We start from the raw sequence: 26,039 nt of genomic DNA on the forward strand, positions 1-26,039 counted from the left end.
TTGTGAAAGGGATCTGATAATTAAGTAGAATAAAAGCGCTGCCATTACTGGAGACTCAACTGTCTGCTTTCCTCATTCTTTTTGCTATCTCTTGGAATTTCTAGGGCTGGCAGCAGTGGCCAAAATTAATTCTGCAATTCGAATGGGTGATGCTGAGAAGACTGTGGCAGAAATGATGAATCCAGAGGCCCAGTTACCAGAGGTTTATGCATTTGCTGCAGCTCTTTACCAAAGGGAGCTGTCCACCTTGCAGCAACAGAGTCATGAAGTAAGTAACGTTCTCTCTTCTGGAAACTGATATGCATCGCTAGATCTGCCTGGTCTGTTTCATTAAATGTGCCTGTCTTGAGCATTCATAGAACTGTATTGATACTTCGTCTGTTCTGATACGATGTTTAATCCCTAAATCTTGAGCTATTTAGCAGTTCAAGATTCTTCAAGCAATAGCTTGTGAAGAGAAAGTAGAATTAATTTGTCCTCTCTGTATGCAGGGTAACCTCACACATCCAGAATTATCTGTTGCTGTAGAGATGCTGTCTTCTGTGGCCCTGATTAATAGGGCTTTGGATTCAGGGGATGTGAATACCGTGTGGAAACAACTGAGCAGTCCTGTCACGGGGCTCACAAACATTGAGGATGAGAACTCTCAAAGGTAGATATTTCCAAGAATCATGTCTGTCCTTGATGTTGCTTATATTTTGTGATATTTTTTTTTCTTCTTACACTTTAGGCTCTTTCATTACTTACTACGGTATTGATTTCTTCTCTGTTGGCACTTGTATCTTCTCTTTGAAATTACCGTTTCTTGCTAGTCTCATTTCCGTGCTCTCTTGAAGCTTTCTCATGGTTTCAAGTAAAAGCCACGTTCTGATACTACCAGGTTGTCACTGACACTAGGCTAGCTCACCCACAGTGTCTTTTTTTGCCCTGGACCCTCATTTACTGTTTTAGTGCTTTTTGCAATTATTTCACACTTGGGCTGGACATCTTTCACACAGGCTTTCCTCTTTATCTTCTTCCCCCTTTTCATGTTTGCTCCACTTTCAACCCTTGTGTTCTCTGTCCATTTTGTGTTCGGTTCTGTCAAGCTGTCTTGTGTGTTCCCTGGCTATCTTTTCGTAACATGACACTTAACGGTTTTGTTTTTTGTTCTTTGATAGATACATTGATGATTTGATAAAGCTGAAATCTCAAACACGTGCAGAGGGAAATGAATTTATCACGTGGAATGACATCCAGTCGTCTGTGGATCGTGTGAATGTAGCTGTGCATGAAGAACATGAACGTAAGTTTTCCTTGATTCATACTAGGCTGATCCTAGATCATAAGGTGTGCCAAAAGTAGGGGCATGCCAATACAGAAAGCTGTTGATTGACTTATGGTTGAGCAATACATTAGATACCTAGGAAGATACGAGCCAGATTTTGTGGTCTGTGATAAAGGGGTCCTGACAGCAGAACTGTTGATGGAGAGACTGGGCATCCAGGAGCTTTTCTGGTATTGAAAACTGTTGTCTCCAAACACCACGTTAATCTTTGCAATCCAAATTTCTACCCTTTTGTTAGGAAAATATGCAATCTGCCCTCAGTATCTAGGATTAGTCCAGAATCTGTATTCAAATGTTTTGGCCTAAAAAGCCAATTTTGCCATTGAAAGTCTAAGTTCCAGATGTTGCGACCCAAATCCCAAGTTAGAATTGAAATGGAGCGTGCTGATCTTTTAAGAGCTTAATTGTTTTGTTTACATCTAGTTCTGTAAGGAAAGTAGAAGCTTTCATTTTCTGTTTTAAGCCTGTGTATGACCAATAATTGTTACAGCCGGGGACTGTAAAACCTGAAATGACTGATAAATGACTTTCTGACTTGTTTAAAAAAAAAAAAAAAAGAAAGTTTCCTGTTAATATGAACTAATTGTACATAATCCATAGAAATTCTAAATATATGTATCAAGAACGAGTACCAGATTTCTTAAATACTCATAAAGTAAATTCCTGTTACAAATTGAGAAATGTAAATGAGTGTTAACCTAACTTGTATTTCTTGTATAACTTCTACTTCCGCATTTTCCTCGTTTCTATTTTTAAATGGTCTTTATGGTAATAAGTGTCTTTTAGCAGTGATAAAAGACTGGGACTGAGTGTAACAAAAATTTCAGGTAAACAGAGAATTGGGGTAATTCTTCTTTCTCCAAGAAAGTATTAGTTGACTTAAAATCTGGAGCGAAGATACTGAAGTTTTTGAAAATAGCACAATTAGGCAGACTTATTCTTAGGTAACTCCTTGTGCGGTTCACTACCAAATAGCTTAATTTTCTATTAATTGCTTTCAGTTTCATTAAGGGACTGTGATTTTTTGTTATGACTAGTACTGAAAACCTTGCAAGTAGAAAAACATTTATGTTCAAGCCATCTTTGTAATATTTAGTTTAAAGCCTTCTTTATGTGTTGAGGGGAAAGGTTTGTCACAAGCGTTGAGGTGAAAATTAAGTTCATCAGTGTCCACTGAGACAAACAGTTACCCTCTGCCACTGTTTGTTGCGTAGTTGATGAGCTGTCTCACCTCAAAAGACTATAATCTAGAGAGGGTTAAAATTTAATTTCAGAGCCTGCTATCTTGATTAACTTACTTCCTGGATCTCCAAATAGACACTGTGTTTCCTGTTTAGGTCAAACGAGTAGTTATGTGGAAACCAGACAAACAGGGACCCACACGAGTGCATGCACACACCAAAATGTCAATTTTACAGTCTCCTAGGTCATGTAGTCCAACACCGTACTTATAACACTCCTATACGCTGTAAAACAACAACAAAAACAACAAAAAATGCAAAAAATACAGTAATGAGATAAGATGTTCTCATGGGTAGTTTCTCAGTTCTTTCATCTGTTTGTGTTTCATACATGCCCTTATGCAAGGATACTTTTATCTCATATCTGTGAAGAAGTTAGTCTGAGAAAGTCCTCAAGCCATACAACCTTGTATTTTTCCCTTTTGCTATCCTGATAAATGGTTTCAAATTCAAAAATGTTTCATAGTGAGGAGTTAAAACATACTGTTGTTCCATGGAGTAGTCTTGTCATGCCCATATTAGCTAACTAATCAAAGATAATTACTGCTTATCTTCTGTGCCCTTTCCTAGGTCGAAGAGTTACCATATCTGCTTTTCTTCTGTCCTCTTGAGATCAAGTAGTCTCAATATTCTTGTGTGTGTGTGATGTTTTTAAAGAAAGGGCTCCCCCGCATCCTTCCGAGCACGTGTAGGGAGAGAAGTATCTTTATAGATGTGTATGTACCTAAAGTATATGTACACATTGTAGAAGGACGTAAAGAGTCTGTACCAGTCTGCCTGGGTCAACAAGAAGGATGTCAATTTAAGAACAGAAAAAATCCTAATGGTAGTTTTGTTCCTTTACAAGCTAGAGCTCTGTCAGTAATACAGAAAAAGGAGACTTAGTAAATACTAAGTAGTTCTGTTTGGGGAAAAAGCAGATGATAGTCATATTGTGATGATAACAAAGTATCTTTCATTTTGGCATTAACTAAAATGATCATTATTGCTGGATATCTTACAAGTAGTAAGTGCAGAAAGTTTGTGTTCTGCATTTCTAAAAGATCTCTTCCCCCAGCTAAATCTATGCCAGTGTGGAAACTGAAACTAGAAAAGGTAAAGCAAGGAACAAGTCTGATAGATAATTATAATGTAATTATAATAATTTATTAAGTGTTTGAGACAGCTTACTGACAATTCTGCATAATGCAGAATCCATCACAATTTTACTGAAGATTGCAATCAAATTATTCCCTAGACACGTCCAAAGAGACAGCAAATCTGAAAGCTAGTCAGACTAGGTAGACTCTTGGTTTTGACCCTTAAAGGTCTCAGTGGGTATCCAGTAATGATTTTGACTCCGTATCTATCATCTGTTTTTGTGCCTATTGCCATAGGAACTACATTCTAGGTAAAAAAAAAGTCATCTGAAACATGGTTATATCTGATGATAAAGACCACGTATTTTGAAGTTCTGGGATATGTGTCTTTGTGTCATTCTTGAAATGTTTTTGTAAAGTACAACTCTGTGGCTTTTAGGAGATCCAAGCTGAAATGGTGCTTTTTGACAGAAACTATATCATCATTTTAGTGATCCTGGTTCTTGTAGTGTCCTCAGTGTGTATTTTTCCTTAATTTTTGCTCCATCCAAATAGCAGCTCTTACCCTGAAATGGTCTCTTTTTCACATAAGTTTTTGTTTCATGATTCTCTTTCTGCATTGCAGAAGAAAAAGGTTTGATCTTTGGATACATTAACCAAATTTGGAAATCCCCACTCTGAGCTCTTCACTTTCTTCTAAAAGATCTTTGGTCTCCATCAATCAAACTGTGATTTGAATTGACACTTCTTTGAGCAGGGGATTAAATCAGATGATCTGTAGGTGTCCATTCCAACCTAAGTTATTTTGTGATTTACAGGAGATGTTTGTTGTAGAAATGGCATGTATGATGCAGGCTTTGTTCTCATTTAGCTAACTATAAGATATTTGTGTATGTCTATTTTAATTTAGCTGAACTGTAAACTTTTCTTGAGAGCACCCACATCTCTGATAATACGGCTAATATATTTTTTAATAAAAATGATTTCTAAAATATGAAGTTACTGTACTTTTAAATGGTCTTCCATGCAAATCTTTAGCTTCATGTTAAGATTTCTTTCTAAAGAAGCAAAGTAGTCTTGCTTTCTTTACCAGTAAAAATATCTTCTGTTAAAGATGTTGCAATTCTCAGCTGGTATCTGGTTTAGCACTAATAGCCCTTTTCTTCTGAAGCACAGCTTATGATTATTGTAAAGAAAAGGATCTTTTTATTTCTCCCCCCACCCCTTTCTCACTAGGGATTTTGGCAATTGGTCTTATCAATGAGGCTCTGGATGAAGGGGACACCAAAAAGACTCTACAAGCCTTACAGATTCCTGCAGCAAAATTGGAAGGTGTAGCCCCAAAGGTAGCTCAGCATTATCAGGACACCCTACTTCGGGCCAAGAGAGAGAAAGCACAGGTAAGTGCAATTAAATACATCTCTCAAAAAAGCTTCTGCATCTATGTAGTGTGCGTATGGTGGGTATTCCTGGTCCTGAAAGCCAGGAAACAAAAATGGAAATGCAGAGCTGGGCACTCTGCATGCTGTCAGCTGATCTTACCCAGTCAGCTTGGATCTTTCTATATTAGAGAAAGAGATATACAGCCATAAGACATGAATTTTCACAACCTACAGAGGTGGGTGCAAAGATATTAACTGCTCAGCTAAGCCCAGGTCCAGAATGAGATACATATCTCATTTTTGGAGATACAGTACTTCATCTTTTTCTTTGTTTCGTTTTGCGAGGAGACCATGTTTATTCTAGTAGGTCTGAACTTTTGAATGTAAGTCTCCTGCAAGCTTATATATTTTTAGTATTCTTCGTTAAATGCGCATGTAGGTATACTTACAGAAGCCAAAAAGTTTCTGAAAAAAAAAAGTTAGGTGATGAATTGGGGACGGGGGGAAGCAAAATACATGCTACTAGCAAAATGTATTTTGATGCCTGTCATTCACTTGGTGACACTTCAGTTGCTAAGCATCCTCAATGCTGAGGACTTTTTGAGCGCTAGTTTATCTTACTTGCGAAGGACTTCTGCCTACTTGTATGGAGTTGCCACTTCGAGTAACTGACTAATGTCCAAGTGAAAATGGAGAGAGGAAGATTGATCTCATCTTAATAGTTTAGGAAAGAGCATGACACTGTGTGTGTATACATGCTACTGATTTTTGAGTAGTATGGATTGGATGCTGAATTCTGCCCCCCCCCCCATATTTACAAAGTAGTAGCAGACTTGCTTGCTTCCAGTGGCCTGAGAGTGTTTAATTTTTTCTGCTGTGCAGCTCATTGCTCTAATTTCAATGCAGAATTTAGCACAGTAGGGACTAAGATCATATTGTGGTGAACATTGTGATGTGGGTGTTTAGTTTTTTTTTTTTTTTTTTTTTTTTGACTAAGTGTAAACATACATGATGACGATAGCTGAAAACTACACATTGGTGATGAAAATCATTAGCAGCTTCCTCAAGGGCCCTGAAAGGGTTAATGTTCTTCAGGAACACATTTTGTGCTGAAGCATTTCCTTCTGCTGAGTCAGAATGAAATAACAAACTCTTTTTATTGTGCACTTAAGCTTCTGCCAGGCTGGGCTGGTAACTTCAGTTGGCGTGAAATTACCTTATTTAGGCATATGTTCATTTTAGAGCTCCTCCCAGCAGCATGGCAGTAATTTCAGAAATTGAGATCATATTACAACGTAACATTGTGGGGAGAATTAATCGCTATCACTATCCTAAGTTAACTCTTACTAACTGGTGATTTCTGAACCTTGAGGCTGAGAGGGATTATAGCTCACCACGAGACATTCTTCAGTTGCTTATGTGTTAGGGGCACATTGTATGATGCATATTTATCATGTGATGAGTAGAGAGAGACAGCATCAGTCCTGTATTAAGTTATGCTGTGCATGCCCTCTGAAAGCCTGTGGTAGGAAATGCATAGAAAAGCACTGGGTGGTTCTGATGGTCTTTGGGTTGATGACTCTGCAAGTAGAGATTACAGTTAAGGAAATTGTTTCTGTGATTGTCCCTCACTCCCTGGGTAGGAATTTCTCTGTTGCTGAGGCTGTCATGGGACCGTCTGAGCTTTCAGATAAAATTAGCCTGAGAAAGAGATGTTAGTCTGTAGAAGGGAGCGTCATTATGTATGTTGGGTTCAAACCAAAACAGTGAGGAAAAAATGTGAAGGGTACGTGTAAGGAAATGTTCATTTTCAGTCTGGCCCTAAAACTCTTGAACGCTGTAAGTAGTGGCTCTTTTGTGCAGCGTTGATGATTATTCCATATCAGAAGTAAATGTTTGCTGTGTTCCATTTATACAACAGTTGTTAGAGTGATAGCAGTTTCTTCTTAAGATTTCTTTCATGGTTACCTACATGAAGCACCAGCAGGTGGGGGGAAACTACGCTTGGAAGTTACTGGATCATTGTTCATTATGTATATTTTGGTACTTGGTAGGCACTTGTCTTTTTCTTCTAAAGTTTCTGTATGTAATAGTTGATTGGATTTCTTCAAATCACAGCCAAAATAAAGGATATTGTATGATCAATACTCCATAATGAGCAAGCTGTTAAAACAAAGACTTAAAACATGCTTTTACTACTGTGCGTTCACACCTAGCTGCAATATGTACAATGCTTTTTGGCTTACTCGTGCAGGCATGCAAACTTCTGTGGACAGGGACAAGAATAGCCTGATGCGGCATTATTTACCTGAGACTTTTTAGCTGCTATGCATATGTGTGCATTGGCACCTTCATTTTTTTTCCCCTCAAGGAATACTTTGCAGATTTCATCTGTAGAAGGACTAACTTGTGTTAGTCTATGCTGAGGTCCACCCAGCTAGAAGACAGCTTTGCAGAAAAGGACCTAGGAGTCCTGGTGGACATCAAGTTGAACGTGAGTCAGCAGTGTACCCTTGCTTCTAAGAAGGCTAAGAGTATTCTTGGCTGCGTGAGGCAAAGTATTGCCAGCAGGTCAAGAGAGGTGATCCTTCTTCCCTACTCAGCATTGGTGAGGCTGCCCTTGAAGTACTGTTTCCAATTCTGGGCCTCCCAGTACAGGAGAGACATGGACATACCGGAGGGAGACCAACATAAGGCCAACGAGATGCATAAGGGTATTGAGCGCTTCTCAAGAGAGTGCTGGAACTTTGTAGACTAGAGATGAGAAGGCTCAGAGGGGGAATCTCATCAGTGTATATAAATACCCAAAGGGAGATGGAGCCAGGCTCTTTTCACTGGCACCTGTTGCCAGGACAAGAGACAGTGGGCACAAACTAAAGCACAAGAGGTTCCATCTAAACATCAGGAGTTACTTCCTTAGTGTGCACAGGTGACTGAGCTTGTGACAGAGGTTGCCCAGAGAGGTGCTAGAACCTTCTTCCGTAAAGATCTTCAGAAGTTGTCTGGACGTGGTCCTGGGCAACCTGCTTGAGCATGGGGGCTGGAACAGATGACCTCCAGAAGTTCCTTCCAGTCTAAACCATTCTGTCATTTTTGTGTTCCTTGGAAAGGAACATCCTCTCAGCAAATAAGTCTTTAGGATTAACGAGTACAGGTTCCTCTGTCTTGAGTTCCCTTACCTGACCTCTGCTTATCATAGGTCATTGCCGTCGACAAAATTCCGGGGTGCTTCTGTTTCCTGATAATAGTTTTTGAATGGGAGGAGGTATCGAGTCTGGTAATGCTGTAGTCTAGTTGTCTCTGCTAGTCACAAATGCACGTGATGTCTGTGCTAAAATTGGTTAGAAAGATACTGAAGTGCTTCTTATTTCCTATGAGACTGAAAACTACTGTATTGGCTATTGCTCTGTACAGAATATTTTACTTTGCAGAACCAGTGATACTTTTCTCTTCACGCTGTGAACTCTTTCCTCATCATATTCTCTTCAGGACACTCAGGATGAAACAGCTGTACTTTGGCTAGATGAAATTCAGGATGGGATTCATAGGGCCAACAAGGACACAGAGGAGTCCCAGAGATGTAAGTATTGTGGCAAACACTGCAACTAATCCCATTGTGAACCAAATACTGGTCACCTAAGGAAAGGCTGAGAGCTAGAATGTCATGGGAATGTTGCGAAGGAAATCAAAATGCATTTGTGTTCTTCAGGTGTAGTAATTTTTCTTTGAAGAATGAATGTCATGTTCTTTAAATGGTACATTTCTTCTGTCTTTTTGGGGGGATATACCACTTCTCTGGTTTTGCATGTGACCATGTTACTTCAATGGGGGAAATACCTATCGAATCTCTATCAAATTATTTGACATTTGCAGCTAATTGTGTTTGTCTGTGGTTGAGTAGTTAGGTGTGAGGATGTTCATGTGCAACGTTTAAATGGTATGTTTCTGGTGCACATTAGCGTTTGTGTGTTATACTGTTGTCTTGTCTCAGTTCTATGAAGTATCTCTCAACTACCTCACTTTTTTCCCAAATACGGACAAAAATACACATCAGTGATGTCTGCTTTTTGCTCTTTAGTGCAGCTGGCAGGTGGACTGGTCCACCTATCATTACATCCCACTGGAGACGGTACTAGTCATAGCAAAGGCCCCTTTTGAGTCAGTTAGGCATTGTGATTGAGCTCTATCAGAGGATGCTGTCTTAACTAAAACTGTTGTCAGGGTAGAGCTCAGCTGAAGGATGGAACACTGCGTTGAAGAGAAATACTGTTGATAAATCAGCACCATACTAGGACTCAGAGTGCAAAAATCCTGGGCTGTCAGGCACTGTACCATGTATATATAGCTGGATACTCCATACTAAAAAGACCTCTATACTGCAAGTTGTCTTGTAGATTTTTAATCTATAATTTGTATTTATATATTTATGTACAGCTGAGTATTTGTGTACACACACGCTAACTGTTTCTGTGTGCGTCTGTTGCCTTGCTCTATTCTGTTGTTTTGTGTTTGCTGTGAGTCACTAAGCCCCTGAATACCAAGGTAACCCGCTTCCTTGTGTTGTCAAAGTTTCCTTAGGAATTCTGGCCATTAATGAAGCAGTAGACCATGGAGATGTTGGCCATACCCTGAGTGCCTTGCGTTCACCAGATGTTGGGCTATATGGAGTCACTCCAGAATGTGCTGAAACGTACCAGCGAGAGCTGGCAGAAGTCAAGAGAAGAAAAATGGCAACAGGTGAATCACAAATAGCTAACTGTTAGCACAATAAATCCAAAATTATTGAATGCAGAATGGAAACAAGATGGAAAAAAAAGCCTGTAGGGAGAAGTCTTGTGTTATGGGTGTCTTGTTGCTGGAGTCTTGTGTTATAGGAAATTGAGTCTACTTCATAAACTAAATTAAAAAAAAAAAAAAAAGGGAAAGAAAAAGTAAACAGTGAAATATCCTCTACTTGTAGAATGTGTTGTGCTTAGGTAGTTCTTGTATTAGTTCCTTAGGGTCTCAGACATTCCTTCTCTTTCTTGGAGGAAGAAACAACTGTATATGTTTATTTCCTAATTGTAATATTTGTGTATGGGAAAGATAAGACGTGTGGTTTTGACACTTACACTAGTTTCTGCTTTTAGGGGGCAATGGCAGTGATTGGGTGAAACTCTGGGTGAGAGGAGGCTATCATTATTATCATAACCTGCGGACCAAAGAGGGAGGATGGGATGAACCAGATGGATTTGTGCAAAATGACACACAACTGTCACGGGAGGAGATACAGGTAGGGTAGAAAACATGCGCTATTTTTCTGAAAAGTTGAAGTTCCCACTGTTCCAGTCCTTAATGCAACTCTTAAGAGGTAGTTTCAATGCAATAGTAACGTTAACAAGCTTTGTAACTCATTTAGTTCACTGTGCGTCACCAGCCTTTGCGTGTAAAAACTCCTTGTCCTTTTTCAGAAAATTTGTCCTGTTGGTAAAGGGGTACAGGACTGTGGTGTTGCTGTTTATTGAAAGGCAACTTGGAAGTTTCTCTTGAGCGAAGTACAGAAAGCTACTGTAACATCCTATTTCTTGTATCACCATTCTTTCTTTCTGGCTCTTCCTACCATAACACTAAACCAGAGCACCATATCTGGTGTCACTGCGGCATACAACCGAGAGCAGTTGTGGCTGGCCAACGAGAACCTGATTACAAAACTTCAGGCTTGCTGTCGAGGCTATCTTGTTCGCCAGGAATTCAATTCCAGAATGAATTTTCTGAAGAAACAAGTCCCAGCAATCACTTGTATCCAGGTAATGATTTCCTTTAATTCTGTTTCAAACTAGTACTCATCAGTTGCTCTCTGTACACATGCTTATTGACTGTTTCCGTTCACTTAAAACAGTTGTAACTCAAAATTATCTCGACCTCATTTTGCAAATTATCTAAAGGCATTTCCTCCCAAAGAGTCTTTGTATAATTTACTTTTCTATTTTATATATGAGGCAATAAAGTCTCCTCAGGCAGAACTATAGAGAGAAGAAAAAATACTTGAGGAAGCTTTACTTACTGCTTTATTATCTGATTCTGTGTTTTGGGAATAGGACAATATGAAGTATGCCATATGTCTTTATGTTGATAATACCATGGGATGAATAATTACTGTGATTCCTAATGAATTCAAGAGAAGCAACATAGCTTTCAGTATGCCTGGGTAGAGTCTCTTCTCATTTATCCAGGGATTTGGAGAATTGAGGGCATTAAAGAGATGGTGTGATTATTCAGCATGAAGTTGGGCACATTTACAGGCGAACAATGAAAAAAATCTTTCTCCGGTGTTGTAACTGAAATGCGTGCAAATGAAATACATGCTTTGCACCCTATTAACGCTTTGAGTTGTGTATGCGTGTTTGTTCCTGCCTAAATAGCGCACACGCTCTTTATAAGTATTTAAATAATAAATCCAACTCATTAAAATAACACTCTCTCACTTTAAGTGTAGTCCAGTCCCTTACCTAACTTCTGTTCTAAGAATCAGTGGTAATGAGTCCACTCTAAAGGCTTATAATTTTACATCGCTCTACTTTCTGGCAGCAGCATCTGCCACTTGGCCCTGATGTAGAACAGTTTATGTGAATTTGATCGCATAGTTACATACCAGCTAGTATACTATATACTTCTCTAACTGTGTTTCTGAAGGCCCAGGCTCTTCACAGGGTAAGTCTCTCATGGTTACAGTTGGTGGAATAAATAGATAGTGCTTCACTGTATATTTTCTACTGTATCTGTCTCTCGTAAGATAAGCATGTCTCCATTACATTTTACTTAGCCAAAAGGGAAGTTGGAAGCTGAGCAGCAGAAAGAACCTCAGGGTTATAATTACTTCTCTTTAATTTGAAAAGTAAAGTAAGCATGTGTTTTTTCTGTATTCAGTCTCAATGGCGTGGCTATAAACAGAGGAAAGCGTATCAAATCCGTTTGGATTACCTCCGAGCACACAAGGACCAAGTAGTGAAGGTAGTGAAGGCTCTCTGCTGATTCACTTACTTATTTAGAAACCTTTTGGGTAGTTATCTCTGTGGAAAAGTCTTGTATCTGACTTATTTTGGTTACTTTTCTATAGATTCAGTCAATGACCAGGATGTATCAAGCCAGAAGGCGTTACAGAGATCGTCTGCAGTATTTCAGAGACCATGTAAGAGGCTGTCCTGTTAAATGAATTCAGTATTTAACATTTTTACTCTTCCATGAACAAGTTCAAATGTTGTTTCTTTTTACATCCTAGATAAATGATGTTATAAAAATTCAAGCCTTTATCCGAGCAAACAAAGCACGAGAAGACTACAAAACCCTCAGTAAGTATTGCTAAGAGAATAAAAATAATCATACCATGGTTTGCAGTGGAAGGGACCTTAAATTCCAATCCCCCTGCCATGGGTAGGGGCACCTCCCACTAGACCAGATTGCTCAAAGCCCCATCCAGCCCGTCCTTAAACACTTCCAGGGAAGGGGCATCCACAACTTCTCCAGGCAGCCTGTTCCAGTGCCTCACCACCCTCTGACTAAAGAATTTCTTCCTTATATCTAATCTAAATCTACTCTCGTAGTTTAAAACCATTAGTCCTTGTCCTATCACTACACTCCTGGCAGAGAGTCTCTCTCCAGCTTTCTTGTAGGCCCGCTTTAGGTACTGGAAGGCTGGTATAAAGTCTCCCTAGAGCTTTCTGTTCTCCAGGCTGAACAACCCCATTTCCCTCAGCCTGCCTTTATAGGAGAGGTGTTCCAGCCCTGTTGTCAGCCTCACGGCTCTCCTCTGGAGTTGCTCCAACAGGTCCATGCCCTTATGATGGGGGCCCCAGAGCTGGCCACAGAACTTCAGGTGGGGTCTCATGAGAGCAGAGTAGAGTGTAATGTGCCTTGAATCTCTGTTTGCAAGGGATATCACTAGTGTGATGTATAACCTCAAGACAGTTAAGAAGATCAATTGGGATGAAGTTGGTAGGATAGTTCAGGGGGTAGGTGGTTCTTGAGACTGAAGGAAAACTTGATTCCAGATATTGCTTCTGCTGCTGAGAAATGGAACCACAGTTAGTGAGGTAAATTCAGCAATGTGGACTACCGTAGCCTGATAGTTATTTGATTCTTTACTGTTCAATTCTGTCATGATTTACTCAAAACAATAAATTACAGATGTTGTCAGAAGGTGACAGGCGGTGTTATTTTTTTCCCTGGCTTGGTTGCTTCTTGACGTGCTATTTAAACATTGATAAGACCTGATGTTTTCTTTCTTGTTTTTAGTTAATGCTGAAAACCCACCTATGGCTGTGGTTCGGAAATTTGTCCACTTGCTTGATCAGAGTGACCAAGATTTTCAGGAGGAGCTTGAGCTAATGAAACTGCGTGAAGAAGTTGTAACCTTGATCCGATCCAATCAGCAACTCGAAAATGACCTCAATCTCATGGACATCAAAATTGGGCTGCTAGTGAAAAACAAAATTACACTGCAGGTAGGAAATGTGCTGATGAGAGACCAACTACAGAATGAACTGAGCCCAGCGGCAGTTAGCGTGGAGAGCTCCTGGCCTTGGGTCTCAGTTGCTCTGACCCAGCGGAAAATATTGCCCCAGACTTACAGATTTTACTCCCAGTAAGTTCTTACTCCATTCCACTTATTTAGTATGTATCCCTAGAAGGACATCTGTAGAAGAAGAAACAAGACCTGAAGCATTACAAAAAAAAAAAAAAAAAAAAGGCAGGAAAAAAAGGCAGAAAAACACACAAAGAAAATAAAACCCACACCAGACTATATTGACCCAATGAGAACAACAGATTGTATGTTTGAAGGTTTTGAGAACTGTTCTGTTGCTCATTTTTGGTTAAATCGGTTGCACACAAGCTTACATATTTTAGTTTCTCTTACTCTGGATGCTATAGCAGAGAGGGAGGTGATTTCAGAGGCTGGAAATAAGCTCATGCCACTTGGAGCTTTTGATTAAAGGATGTCCCCTCTGTCACTTCGCTGACAATTTCAGTAAAAAAAAAAAAAAAAAAAAAGGTCTCCCTGATACAGCAGTGCCTTTTATTCAAGATGAAGTTCCGGTCGGCTTTTCATTTGGTCCTGAATGGCATGACACTAGCCTTGTCCCAGTGTGAAGTCTGAATCATTGTAGTAAAACTCATGTCTGAAGGAGGCTCCAGCTCTTGGGCCAATGCCTGCAGCAAAAAGCGTCATTGCTCTCTGAGTATGTAGACGTAGCTAAATATAAAACAGGATTTTGAGGTTTAAAGCCCAATTTAAAAAGAAAGATTTTTCTCAGACATTTTTAGGATGCTACCAGCTTTGATAGTAATTGCTGCCAAGGGCGACTAACCCTTCTATGGTTCTCAACAAATTCAGAAAGTCAGGAACAAAACAGAGAAAGCACTGCTATAACAAATAATGCTCTACTTCAGTAGCCCTTGACACTGTATTTCCACATACAAGCAAGTGGGCTCTCAGATGCATTTTTTTTGTCCAATATTGCATGCTATTAAATATTTAGAGTGGAATCTGTCCCTGTCTGTTCCTTCCAGGATGTTGTTTCTCATAGCAAAAAGCTTACCAAGAAGAACAAGGAACAGCTCTCTGACATGATGATGCTGAACAAACAAAGGGGAGGTTTGAAAGCTTTGAGCAAAGAGAAGAGAGAAAAGCTGGAAGCCTATCAGCATCTGTTCTACTTACTTCAGGTATGGAGAATCTAGTGCTGGTAGAGCATTCCTCTTGTCATAGAGGCTTACGTGTTTTGGCAGAGTCTTTGCTTATACACTATTGTTTTGAGCCATCGTAGTTCTTTATGATACTGGCCTTCGTGGACTCGTGCGCTAAGCATTTTTTCTTTTTGTTACAGACTAACCCAACCTACTTGGCCAAACTGATTTTCCAGATGCCTCAAAACAAATCCACAAAGTTCATGGATTCTGTCATCTTCACATTGTATAACTACGCATCCAATCAGAGAGAAGAATATCTGTTACTGCGGCTTTTTCAAACAGCATTGCAGGAAGAGATCAAGTATGTGGTAGCATGTGGCATGGCCTTGCTGTCGAATCAGTTTTTGCAGCTTCTAGAACCGAGGCAGTTTTCACACGATGTCTCATGCTACTGCGCAGATAATGCTGAGCTGTCCCTGAATTCTGCTCTTCCCATTTCATATTAGTCCTTCTTGTAGTCTAGAAAGAAGCTTGTCCATTAGGAATGAAGCCTTTTCCCTAAAAGTGAAATCTTTTAGTCAAGATTTCACTGCTCGACAAGGCAGCTATTTTCAATCCAATGCAAAATCTTCCTAAAGAGTTCAGATTAGAATGAATTTTAATGTCTACTTACAAAAACTTCCAACAAACTGCAAACTCAGGCTTTACAAGCCAGGGACAGAGCTAAGGCTAAGCTCTCTGGATTTTCAAAACGCTGATGAGAAGGCTGAAAATGAGAAACTTCATTGTTGGCATTTTTATTGACTGTCAGGCTTAGGGACTCTGGCTGTCCTCAGGCATATTTTGGTTGGTCAGTTGAGCCTCAGGAGCTTGGTATTATGTGACTTAAGTTCTTTACGATGCGGCGTTGCACAGCTTGCTGTGAAGAAGAATGCACATGAAGTACTGGAGGAGATTACTTTTTAAGCATTTTAAAATGTGTTTTTTAAATATGAAGATGGTATGTGCCCTGAAACAATGCAAAAAAAAAAAATCTCTTCTAAAGTCAGGTCATGTTGATAGTAGTTGTTTAGGGAAACGCAGATGCTCTATTCTCTTTTGCTGTATTTACCGTAGTTATATACTAGGAATGGCTTTTGTTACGTGCTTATTTTTAAATACTGAAAGAAACCTGCAGGTCTTTTTCTTCTGCCTATGTAAAAACATCCTTTATTTCCTTTATATTTTTGCATTCTGTTCTCTAATAGAGCATACAATTGGATTTACAGTAATTGTAATTGACATGTCTACTGGCAAGTCACGTTGGAATTCCTAGATGGTGGTCATAAGGTTCCTTGCCTCATCTGTCTTGAGAATTGCTGCAGTATTATTCTTACATAGTGTTGCAGTTTATTGATGTATTGAGATTTTAGTACAGAACCATCATCTGTTTCCTGATGGTGGTGCTAAGAAGCATACCTAAAGCCAGTAGAATTACACATACCTCGTACTTGATACTGATTCTTTCTTCTTCAGATCAAAAGTAGACCAAATACATGAAATTGTGACTGGGAATCCTACTGTTATTAAAATGGTGGTAAGTTTCAACCGTGGTGCCCGTGGTCAGAATGCCCTAAGGCAGATCCTGGCACCAGTTGTGAAGGAAATCATCGATGACAAATCACTCAATATCAAAACTGATCCGGTGGATATTTACAAGTCTTGGGTTAACCAGATGGAATCTCAGACTGGTGAAGCCAGGTATGGGAACCGTTACTACTGTGTTTTTCTAAACGTTGTCCAGCTGCTTTGCATTGCTCTGTTAATCATTTCTGTTAATCATCCATGGCTTCACTGTGTGCATCTGTCCAGCTGATGCTGTCTTTTCAATCTCCTCAAGACGGCTTTCTTCTGAAAGTTGTAAAGATCACGTACTGGTGGTGCTGAGAGTGTTGGAAGGGAATATCACGAAGATGGAAGGAGAAATTCTCTTTGCCTGTTTTGAATCGATAATTAGCTATGAGGTGCCTTTTAAGCTAGAGGAAGTCATAGGAAGAAAAAGTAATTGAGAATCAGTTCCATGTCAGTCTTTGTTCATTCTTTTTTTTAACGTACTTTAAAAGAAGGGGGAAAAAAGCATATGAAGTAAAAGCCAGCGCTCTCAACACAGCACGCTGCATGAATTTTTTATCACCTTAATGTTGAAATGTGCGGCTTGCTCTTTCACCAATTTATTTGCAACCTGAGATACTACTTTGTGACAGATGGCACGTTTTTTTTTTTGGCCTAGTGCGCGTGTTGGTATGCTGTACGACAAGGTACAGTTTTGAGTTAGCTGGGTCTTTTCTCACAATGGCCATTATAAGGAGAGCAGAGGAAATGAAAACAAGAAATCATTAGCTCTTCCAGTGCCTGGAACGTTAATTGAAGGTAATGCACAGCTCTTGACAGACAGTGAATGTAGGCTTGTTTCTGTGTCATGTGAGAAATTCTGCCTAGCACTAACAGAAATAGGCTAACCTGAGGAGTACTCACCCTCACGTTTGACTTTTTCAAATAGCAAACTGCCATATGATGTTACACCTGAACAAGCTCTAAATCATGAAGAGGTAAGGACCCGCCTGGATGCCTCAATCAGAAATATGAGGACGGTGACAGACAAGTTCCTGTCTGCCATTGTTAGTTCAGTCGACAAAATCCCGTAAGTCTGGTGTACCATAGTTTATCCTGTAGAAGTTATTGGTGTTGGCTTCATGCTTCTAGCAGTCTTAATTGCCTTTTCTTTCCTTTGAAGTTATGGAATGCGTTTCATTGCCAAGGTACTGAAAGATTCCCTATATGAGAAGTTTCCTGATGCTGGTGAGGATGAACTTCTGAAGGTGAGGAGCTGAACATTTTGTCAATAATTGTAAGCCAAACTGGCTGTGGTAAATGCATCTTGTTGTTATCCTTTGTTGGGTGTATGTGTGGAGAGGAGCGTATGCAAACCTATATACAGGTTATTTGTTATTGTAGATATAAAATGTCTTACATTATGTTTTTGATTTTTAGCTTCATGTGTACGTCGTCTGAGATGTAATATAGCGTCAGAAGGAGGCATCCCATTGCTTCTGCTTTGCTTTTAGTATCTTGGGCATTGTGTCCTTTAGGTTTCTTGGGGTACTCTTGCTCCTGGAAAATAAATCTTGGTTTTGCTGGTATGATCAGAGCCAGCTGCTCTTTCCTTAAAGAGACAATGTCAAGGTAAAAGGTCTGTATGCAAATCTGTTATTCCTAGTTACCTTATCTAAGATACTCTAGTATATTTTAGCAGCAACATACAGTGTTGTTTTTTGTGATGTCTGGTCAATTTTGCGTTTTGCATTTCAGTAGATGTGGAGAATTAAAAGAATTCTAACAGTAGACACTCCCAGATGAGTATAGCTTTGTGCCTTTCATTGAAATTTCTTTGTTTTTATGGCTTTTTGTAATTTTGAAGGTCTTTATGCCTGGGAATGCTTTGCTTGTAGATAAAACAGTTTGGATCTTAAAATACTTGACAATGTCTCTTTAAGCTTCTCTGCCTCTGCTTCATTACGGAATAATTACCAATCTGAATGCTGTTTTCTTCTCTCTTCTAGTTCTGTGCTTTCCCATTCTGAGGCATCGATTCTTTCTGTGCAGGTGAATTAATTTTTTCCATCTGTAAATCTAGGTGGAAAACTGCGGTTTTTATTAATCTTTGTGGAAACAATGTAATGGTCCACATGAAAGTCAAAACTGCAGCTGAGTGCAATGACTGCTTGTAGATTTGTTAGGACCCAAAGCTAGCTATGTAATACCGTTCTTCTCCCCCTGTAAATTTAAATATTATTAATACGGTTTCTCTCACAGATGTATTTTCTTATGACCAGTAGTAAACAGCTTTGACTGTTGTAATCCTGTGATGTCCTCTGGGAGAGTACAGCAGGAGCTTGCATGAAACAGTTGTCAGAAACATGACTCTGAAAGCAGTTAATAATTTCCTGGGCTGCTTAGCAATGGCTAGGCTTTTTCTCTGTTTTCAGCTTTTTCTTCAGTCCTCTGATCTCTACTGTGCATTCAAGTCACATGTCAAGCAGGAGAAGCCAAGATTCTGTGACCTGGCCCTCTACAAATTTCTGTGAACCACCAGAAAATACTAGAGCACGCGGTGTGAGAACTTTTGCTTTACATCAGCGTGCTGGACTAATTCCTTTTCATTGCTGGAAGGACTTTAGGCAAAATACCAAAGACAGGTTACAAGTATACGTATGAGAGTATGAATAATGGGACATCTTTATTTTTGGTTACTTGAAGTTCATTTTTATTGCTGCCCACATTTAATGAGGTAAATTGGATTTTGAAATGTCCAAGGCCATTCATCTTCTATACCTCTGAGTTTCTTACCTCTGGATTAAATGATTTCTCAGTTACTCTCACTTAATTTTAAGTGGGAGTCTATAGCTGAAAATGTTGCTGTTTTATACGAGTTATTCTGAAAGAGAAAATGAATTTGTAGAAGGGGTGGAAAGTAGCTGCTATTTTCTCAGTTTAACTCCTTGGTTTACAATGCTTCTTCGCTATTTTTGATTTGTTGGAGACGGTCAATTCTGCACACGTCTCTACCAATTAGCTCTTGTTCCTTATGGGACAGCAGTACCAGGTTCCTCTATACTATGGTCGTTCTACCCTCTGTTAAACTAAATTGTTTAATTCTCATGACAGACGGTCGTATGCTCACGAGTAGTTCGTTGTAATCTGTAATATTGTCTGTCTATATATGTTTTTATAGGTTAAAATATAAAATCTTTATGCATAGGAGTATCTGCAGCTGTATTGTCCTGGAACTAGTAGTGCTCAGTGTTCCCTTTTTGTGTTGACTGTCCTACTGCATCTTTATGTATAAATGCTAGAGTCTTTGAGATAGCATGTGCTTGTATACAGCAGCACAGTAGACCATTTATCTTGGAAGGGACCTACCGCTTACAATAAAATAATTTGCCAAAACTCATTTGGAGAAGTTTCAGTAAAATTCACCGGGGGCCTATACCAATTTCTTGATCTGTTTCTTCTCTGCTCAACTTTTCCTAGATTGTTGGCAACTTACTCTATTATCGCTACATGAATCCAGCCATTGTTGCACCAGATGCGTTTGACATCATTGATCTTTCAGCTGGAGGTCAGCTGACCACGGATCAACGCAGAAACCTTGGTTCAATTGCAAAGATGTTGCAGCATGCTGCATCCAATAAAATGTTCATGGGAGACAATGCACATCTAAGCATCATTAATGAGTACCTATCACAGTCGTACCAGAAGTTCAGGTAGAAGACTTTAGCCAATTTAAGTTGAGAAGTGTGGTGGGGATAATGTTGCAAATAAAAAGGGATGAAAATAAATATTAAATGTGATAAATTCCATCCCTGTCAAATATGCAGTTTGTTGAAAATAAGACATTACACCTCAGACTTCCGTAAGCATCGGTGATAATGCCAGGTAAAATGTGTACCTGGAATTTACGAACAATACATAGTATATTTATGTGATTGCTACCTCAGGTGTGTTTTGACTTGCAAGTTTCTAGAATAAAGGTTCTTTTCTGTGTGTTTATTGTGACACTAAGGCCATGAGCAACTAGAGTGGACGTGCATTCTTTCCTGTATGAACCCTGCCTTCCTGTGAAAACTAAATGGTGCTTAGGAATAAAGCAGGCTGGCATTTAGCCGTTCATGTAGTAAAAGAAGCTTTTCATTCAAGAATTGTCATCTTACACCTCTCATCTTTTGGAAGAAAGAAAACTCGAGATTGCTGGGAGTGAGGAGTGTAACTGCAGCAAAGACGGGATGTGTGAACAGGGTCACATGAACCATAGGCCTGTCCTGCTGATGCTGAAAAAGAGCCAGCGCCCACCTGGCCAATAACAACAGTTGAATTTTACTAGGTTACTTTTCATGTAATAAAGTAAAGCTGACCAACTGTAGCATGCTATAATGTACCATAGTTTAAAGAAGAGCGACTTGGGCTTATCAGGGGGAGTTGATGCTCTTGATAGGTCTGTGACTTGTTCTTCTTTTCTCCTCTTCTTTTTTTTTTTTTTTTTTTTAAGACGTTTTTTTCAGGCAGCCTGCGAGGTCCCTGAATTGCAGGATAAATTTAATATTGATGAATATTCTGACTTGGTGACTCTCACTAAACCAGTTATTTATATTTCTATTGGTGAAATCGTCAATACACACACTGTAAGTATACATCAGCCGCAGTTGCTCCTTGTAAGTAGTCCTCACAAAAAAAAAATACTGCTTCTGGTTGAAACTTGAAGTAACCAAATACAAAAATGAAAGCTGTCATTTGATTATAGTGTACAAGAGCTTATAAGTTCAGAGAATTCAGTAATTTGATGGTGATTTTTTAAAAATTATTTCAAAAGTAGGTGAGTATATGATAATGGCACAATTTTGAATGGTGATATTGCAGCTTTGGAGTTTAGCCAAGTAAGATCTTTTTCTAAAATATACTAGTGCAAAGTCATGTAACTTTTCTGTCTAGAAAAGGTTTTATGATTAACAACATAAATGTTTTTTCTGTTCATCTAGCTGCTTTTAGACCATCAAGATGCAATTGCTCCTGAGCACAATGATCCAATTCACGAGTTGCTGGATGATCTCGGAGAAGTTCCTACAATTGAGTCCTTAATAGGTGACCTATTTTATTTTACCTAAGAAATCTGTGATATTACCTTGGATGATGTGAAGAAGTGCAGTGTTTTTTTTTGTTGTTTTTTGTTTTTTTTTAAAAAAAGTCACCATTGGTATTCTTGGTTATCTGGAAGTATGTGGTCTAAAAAAGAAGCAGAAGGAGCAGCAAATTTATTCCAGTTTATTCCTATGAGTGCAGAACTTGTGACGCTGAAAAAAAACACCTCGCTTCTTTCATTTCTTTCTTTTTGTCCCCACTCCCCTCACCTTGCACCACTCCTGTTTCTAGAAGATGGACAGAAACTTAGAAATGTTGTTTGTTCCCTTACGTTGGAGCCATTTCTTTGCGTGTCCTAGCTTGTTTGCAAAGATTTATCATCTGTTCTGGAGATCTTTATGTTCCTCTTCAGAGTTGAGTAATAAATATATTAAACAATATGTGTCCCTATAGCAATCTGTGGCATAACTTTTTTTTCCATCCTATTGAGTGTTTTCTATACACTGTTGAATGTTTGATAGAGAATTTTATTGTTTTTTCTCTTTTTTTGGGCTGGAGGGAAGAAGAAACTAACCTCACTGTTAAAATCTGTGGAAATTTTCTAAAAACACTACCTGAGCCGCACAGTTCAATTCTTCATGGTGTAACAAACTGAAAAGTTGCACAAGCCTCTCCTTTCTTGGTTTCTATGTTGCAGCTCTTGGTTTCTATGTTGCAGCTAATGGGAGCGTGAAATCTGGTCTGCTGGGCTTTGGGGATGGATGGACACAGTTTTTCTGAGAGGATGCAAAAATAGTTAAAAAGTTGCTTGTTAAGGAAGGTTGGAACCTTCTAAAGGAGTAATTGCTAGCATGTTTTCTTCTGAGCACTCACAAAACAGAACGTAAGAAGTGTTATCAGAGAGAACCTAAACCTTGAGTTTAAATAGAATTTACCCTCCTTCACCATTTCATTTCTCCTGTGTGTATACGATTGCTGTGGTTAATGTCTCAGTTTAATATTTCTACAGCCCTTTGAAAAGGGGGCGTAGGGGGAGCAAAAAAGCATCCTAACAACTGTTCTGATGAAAATTCAGCTACAGTTGGAACAGGTAAAATTCCTTTTGACAGGACAGCTTACTTTTGTTTATTAGGAGAGTACAAGCTTGGTCGCCAACAAAGGTTTTGCTTTTCGCTTGGAAAATTCATTCTAGTGAGGAGGTGGTCAGAAAGACACATTGATATTTTAATTTATAAAGTATTTTGGCCAGCTACTCTTCTTGGTAGAGTGAGATGCTGAGATACAGTGTATAATACACATGCATCACCCTTAAGGCGTATACACTAGAGATTATGTGGTGCCTTTCTGGTGTGTGTAGTCTCTCAATTTGTGAAGAAAATGTCTGTGATACATTGAAGGTGTTTTCAAATGCTATTATTGCAACATCTTTTGACAGTAAAGGAAACAATGTAGTTTTTCTAAGGTCAGTTGTGTAGGGGAAAAAATGCAAAGCTGTAGCAGTCATGAACATAGAGAATGATGTAATATATAAAATCTTTTTTCACTTGACAGGGGAAGGATCTGGCAATGTTAATGACCCCAACAGGGAGATGCTAGCAAAGACAGAGGTTTCTCTCACGCTCACCAACAAATTTGATGTTCCTGGTGATGAAAATGCAGAGATGGATGCAAGGACAATTCTGCTGAAGTAAGTGAAGGATAATCCACCCAGTATGTTTCTCAAGAGAAGGGGAAGAGTAGAACCTGAATTTTCACAGCTAATCTGCATGTGAAAGTAAGAGAACTGAAGTTTAAATCAAGCAAATGCGGTACTGTTACTCAAAATACACTGAACTTGTAGCCATGTCCTTTAAATGCTGTGGCTTTTAAACTTGTTCTTGCTAGTCCTTTGTCACTGTAGAATTTGTCGCTCTTTAAAAGTGTATCTTGGATGATTTCAGAGGGGGAAACCTACCAAAACAGAAAATACTCCAGTTCTGAGCAAGTGCGATGGCAGCAGTTGGATTTGTTTATTGTAAATAACCCATAGCGTCCATCACAATTTACTTTTAACTCTGAGGTCTATTGATGTAAAATTAAGATTGCCTATGTAATAATGCCCTTTGTGTATGTTTTCAATAGAATACATGTGACGTAAGGAAATACTATGTGTAACTGAATGCTTAGCATATGTGATGCTGTACTGCTGAAATTGCTAGTTCTTACGGAATGTGCTGATTTATATAGCCTTTGAGCAGACTACGTCTTTATCCTGTTAGCGAAGTGGAAGACAGCGATAGTGTCTACGTAGCTGAGCGAACTCATCTAGTGGGTGATGTCCCTGCCTATGACAGGAGGGTTGGAACTAGATGATCTTTAATGTCCCTTCCAACCCGAGCCATTCTATGATTATGATATGATAAGCGTGATGCCGCTCACCTTTTTTGGTTTATGATGCTCTTTTGTACCCTCTGCATTCTCTGTCCCCCAGACTTGACTCTGATAGAGGAAGACTAATAGCTTTTTGGGAAATAGAGGTGTCTGTAGACTGAGCAAAGTAGAGCAATGAACAGACAGTGATTTCATTATTGCCAGATTTTTTTTATTTTTTTATTTTTAAAGTGGGAGGACTTAATATTGACTCTTCACCAGTTTTAAGCAAATCCCCGTTGCTGGGATTTATAGAGCAACTACCTGGCATGCAGTTAGGCATTCACCACCTCTGATGCATTCCTGCTCAGATTCTAGATAGCTTAACTGAGAGTTCTTCAGGTCAGCTTACACTTGGCCTAGGTGGAGCACTGATCTCTCAGAAAAAAATTGTATCTCCAAAAAATAACATTAAATTAACTGGGTTTCTTGAAAGATATGTCAGTATTTCCCTATCCACCGGAAGGCGACATTGATTTCAGAAGTAAAGATTTATCACACATACATGCTTGAAGTCATCTAAGATGTGGATGGTAAGGAAGGTGTTGATGCACTTTGCATTATGCCAGAAATAATTCCAGCCTGATTGCAAAGTACTGAAGGCACTATTTGGTACTGTCATCTGCCTCAGGGACAGAATTGCCTCAGACTAGGCATTGGCTGTGATTAAGTCACAGATCTTGATCTTTGATCCTGAGATCAAGGAATGACCCTGTTTGTTCTTAAATTAGAGACGGGTACCCACTTTGGTTCAGTTAGCGTACATGGAAAAAAAAAAATGTCCCATGGAGTTTTTTTGCTACTTGTTACAAAGCACTGAAGTGCACTTTTGGAATCAGTTTCCAAACTTTGCGCTGATAAAACAGTGTCAAAAAAAGTAAATCAATTATCAGAGTTCTGGTCCGGTCTAACTTACATCTGGCTAAGTGCATCCAGTGATGATATGACTTCAATGTAAATAAGTACAACTGTTGTTATTGCAGAGCAATATTGAAGGTCTTCGGGCTTAAACTTTTAATCTCCTGTTCTCCTCGGTTTCTCTGCAGCACAAAACGTTTAATTGTTGATGTAATCCGCTTCCAGCCAGGGGAGACGCTGACTGAAATCTTGGAAACTCCAGCTACATCAGAGCAAGTATGAAGAATTTGTTTCGCCACTTTCTTGTTAGACTGAGAAATTGTTTTTATCTAGATCAATGTGGGTATGCTTGGCAATCTGCATTATGTATTGTAGTGAAGTTGTCTCCGCTGATGTTGGAGCAGCATGTAACAATAACGAGGAAGGAATATAATGGAAATAAATTGTACGTGTCAATCTTAGTCCTCTGAGAGTTGCCAGAAAATAGGTATCTAGAAGACTTTTAAACAGTAGGTAGATTTCTACTGGTTCCTGTACGTGGAATGTGTTCATCAAACACGGATTCATCAGAGTCAGTACCAGAATGACTGAGCAGAATTCTTATCCTGTTATGTCAGAGTTGTCAGATGACCTGATTCTAGTTCTTCGTCACCTTAAAAAATGAATCTGCTTATGAACTTGTAATTTCCTGTTTTTCTAGGAAGCAGAGCATCAAAGAGCTATGCAGAAACGGGCCATTCGTGATGCCAAAACCCCCGATAAGATGAAAAAATCTGTGTCTGTAAGGGAGGATGGCAACTTAAATCTTCAGGGAAAAAAAGAGAAAATCAAGACAGGCCTGAAGAAGCTGACAGAACTGGGGATAGCGAATGCAAAAAATAAATACCAGGAACTAATCAATGACATTGCAAAGGTATGCCAGTTGGTGGTTTCCTAGTCATAGCTGATTTTTTTCCACAGTTTGCAGTGCTGGGAAACCGGTGTGAGTTTTCAGGAGGCGTAAGTTTTGCAGTAGGTAGACATACAAAGCATACATACCATTTGCTGCAGTGTTTCCACCTCTTCACATTTCAAAAGTCCTTTATTTTTATGGGAATTTTATGTTTTCTCAAATGCTTGTGTTACCAGAATCTAAGATACCTTAAGAAAGTGTTACAATGCCTCTACAAACTTTATCATGCATGGAAGTTTTTGCGCATAACTTAAAGAAATCCTAAATACTGTTTTTTGTTTGTTTTGTTTTGTTTTTAATATATCCATTCAAGAATACCTTAAATGCTAAAGTGGGAAGCTAACGAAACGACTTGTGGAAGAGAGATAATGCTGTTGTGTGTTGCTATGTTGATAACACATTTCATCATATTATACGTTTGACAAAATATTGTGTAGGAAAGATTATGTATGT

The 26,039-nt window shown here is 39.1% G+C and overlaps 1 protein-coding gene across 2 annotated transcripts in view; it reads left to right on the forward strand.

The window, feature by feature from the left end:
- Positions 1–26,039, forward strand: part of IQGAP1 (IQ motif containing GTPase activating protein 1) — a 79,142-nt gene that overhangs the window by 45,879 nt on the left and 7,224 nt on the right. For both annotated transcript variants that reach the window (XM_035568906.2, XM_035568905.2), the window contains exons 12-34: positions 105–268; positions 492–652; positions 1,161–1,285; positions 4,884–5,047; positions 8,519–8,609; positions 9,599–9,766; positions 10,159–10,301; positions 10,645–10,815; positions 11,936–12,019; positions 12,126–12,197; positions 12,288–12,357; positions 13,301–13,509; positions 14,576–14,731; positions 14,893–15,056; positions 16,211–16,435; positions 17,235–17,375; positions 17,469–17,553; positions 19,766–19,998; positions 20,781–20,913; positions 21,268–21,370; positions 22,919–23,054; positions 24,823–24,910; positions 25,335–25,547. In XM_035568906.2, the coding sequence (XP_035424799.1) occupies positions 105–268; positions 492–652; positions 1,161–1,285; positions 4,884–5,047; positions 8,519–8,609; positions 9,599–9,766; positions 10,159–10,301; positions 10,645–10,815; positions 11,936–12,019; positions 12,126–12,197; positions 12,288–12,357; positions 13,301–13,509; positions 14,576–14,731; positions 14,893–15,056; positions 16,211–16,435; positions 17,235–17,375; positions 17,469–17,553; positions 19,766–19,998; positions 20,781–20,913; positions 21,268–21,370; positions 22,919–23,054; positions 24,823–24,910; positions 25,335–25,547 (3,299 nt within the window). The remainder of the gene's footprint in view (positions 1–104; positions 269–491; positions 653–1,160; positions 1,286–4,883; positions 5,048–8,518; positions 8,610–9,598; positions 9,767–10,158; positions 10,302–10,644; positions 10,816–11,935; positions 12,020–12,125; positions 12,198–12,287; positions 12,358–13,300; positions 13,510–14,575; positions 14,732–14,892; positions 15,057–16,210; positions 16,436–17,234; positions 17,376–17,468; positions 17,554–19,765; positions 19,999–20,780; positions 20,914–21,267; positions 21,371–22,918; positions 23,055–24,822; positions 24,911–25,334; positions 25,548–26,039) is intronic.

This window comes from Cygnus atratus, chromosome 11, assembly GCF_013377495.2.
Source record: "Cygnus atratus isolate AKBS03 ecotype Queensland, Australia chromosome 11, CAtr_DNAZoo_HiC_assembly, whole genome shotgun sequence".
Taxonomy (NCBI): Eukaryota; Metazoa; Chordata; class Aves; order Anseriformes; family Anatidae; genus Cygnus; species Cygnus atratus.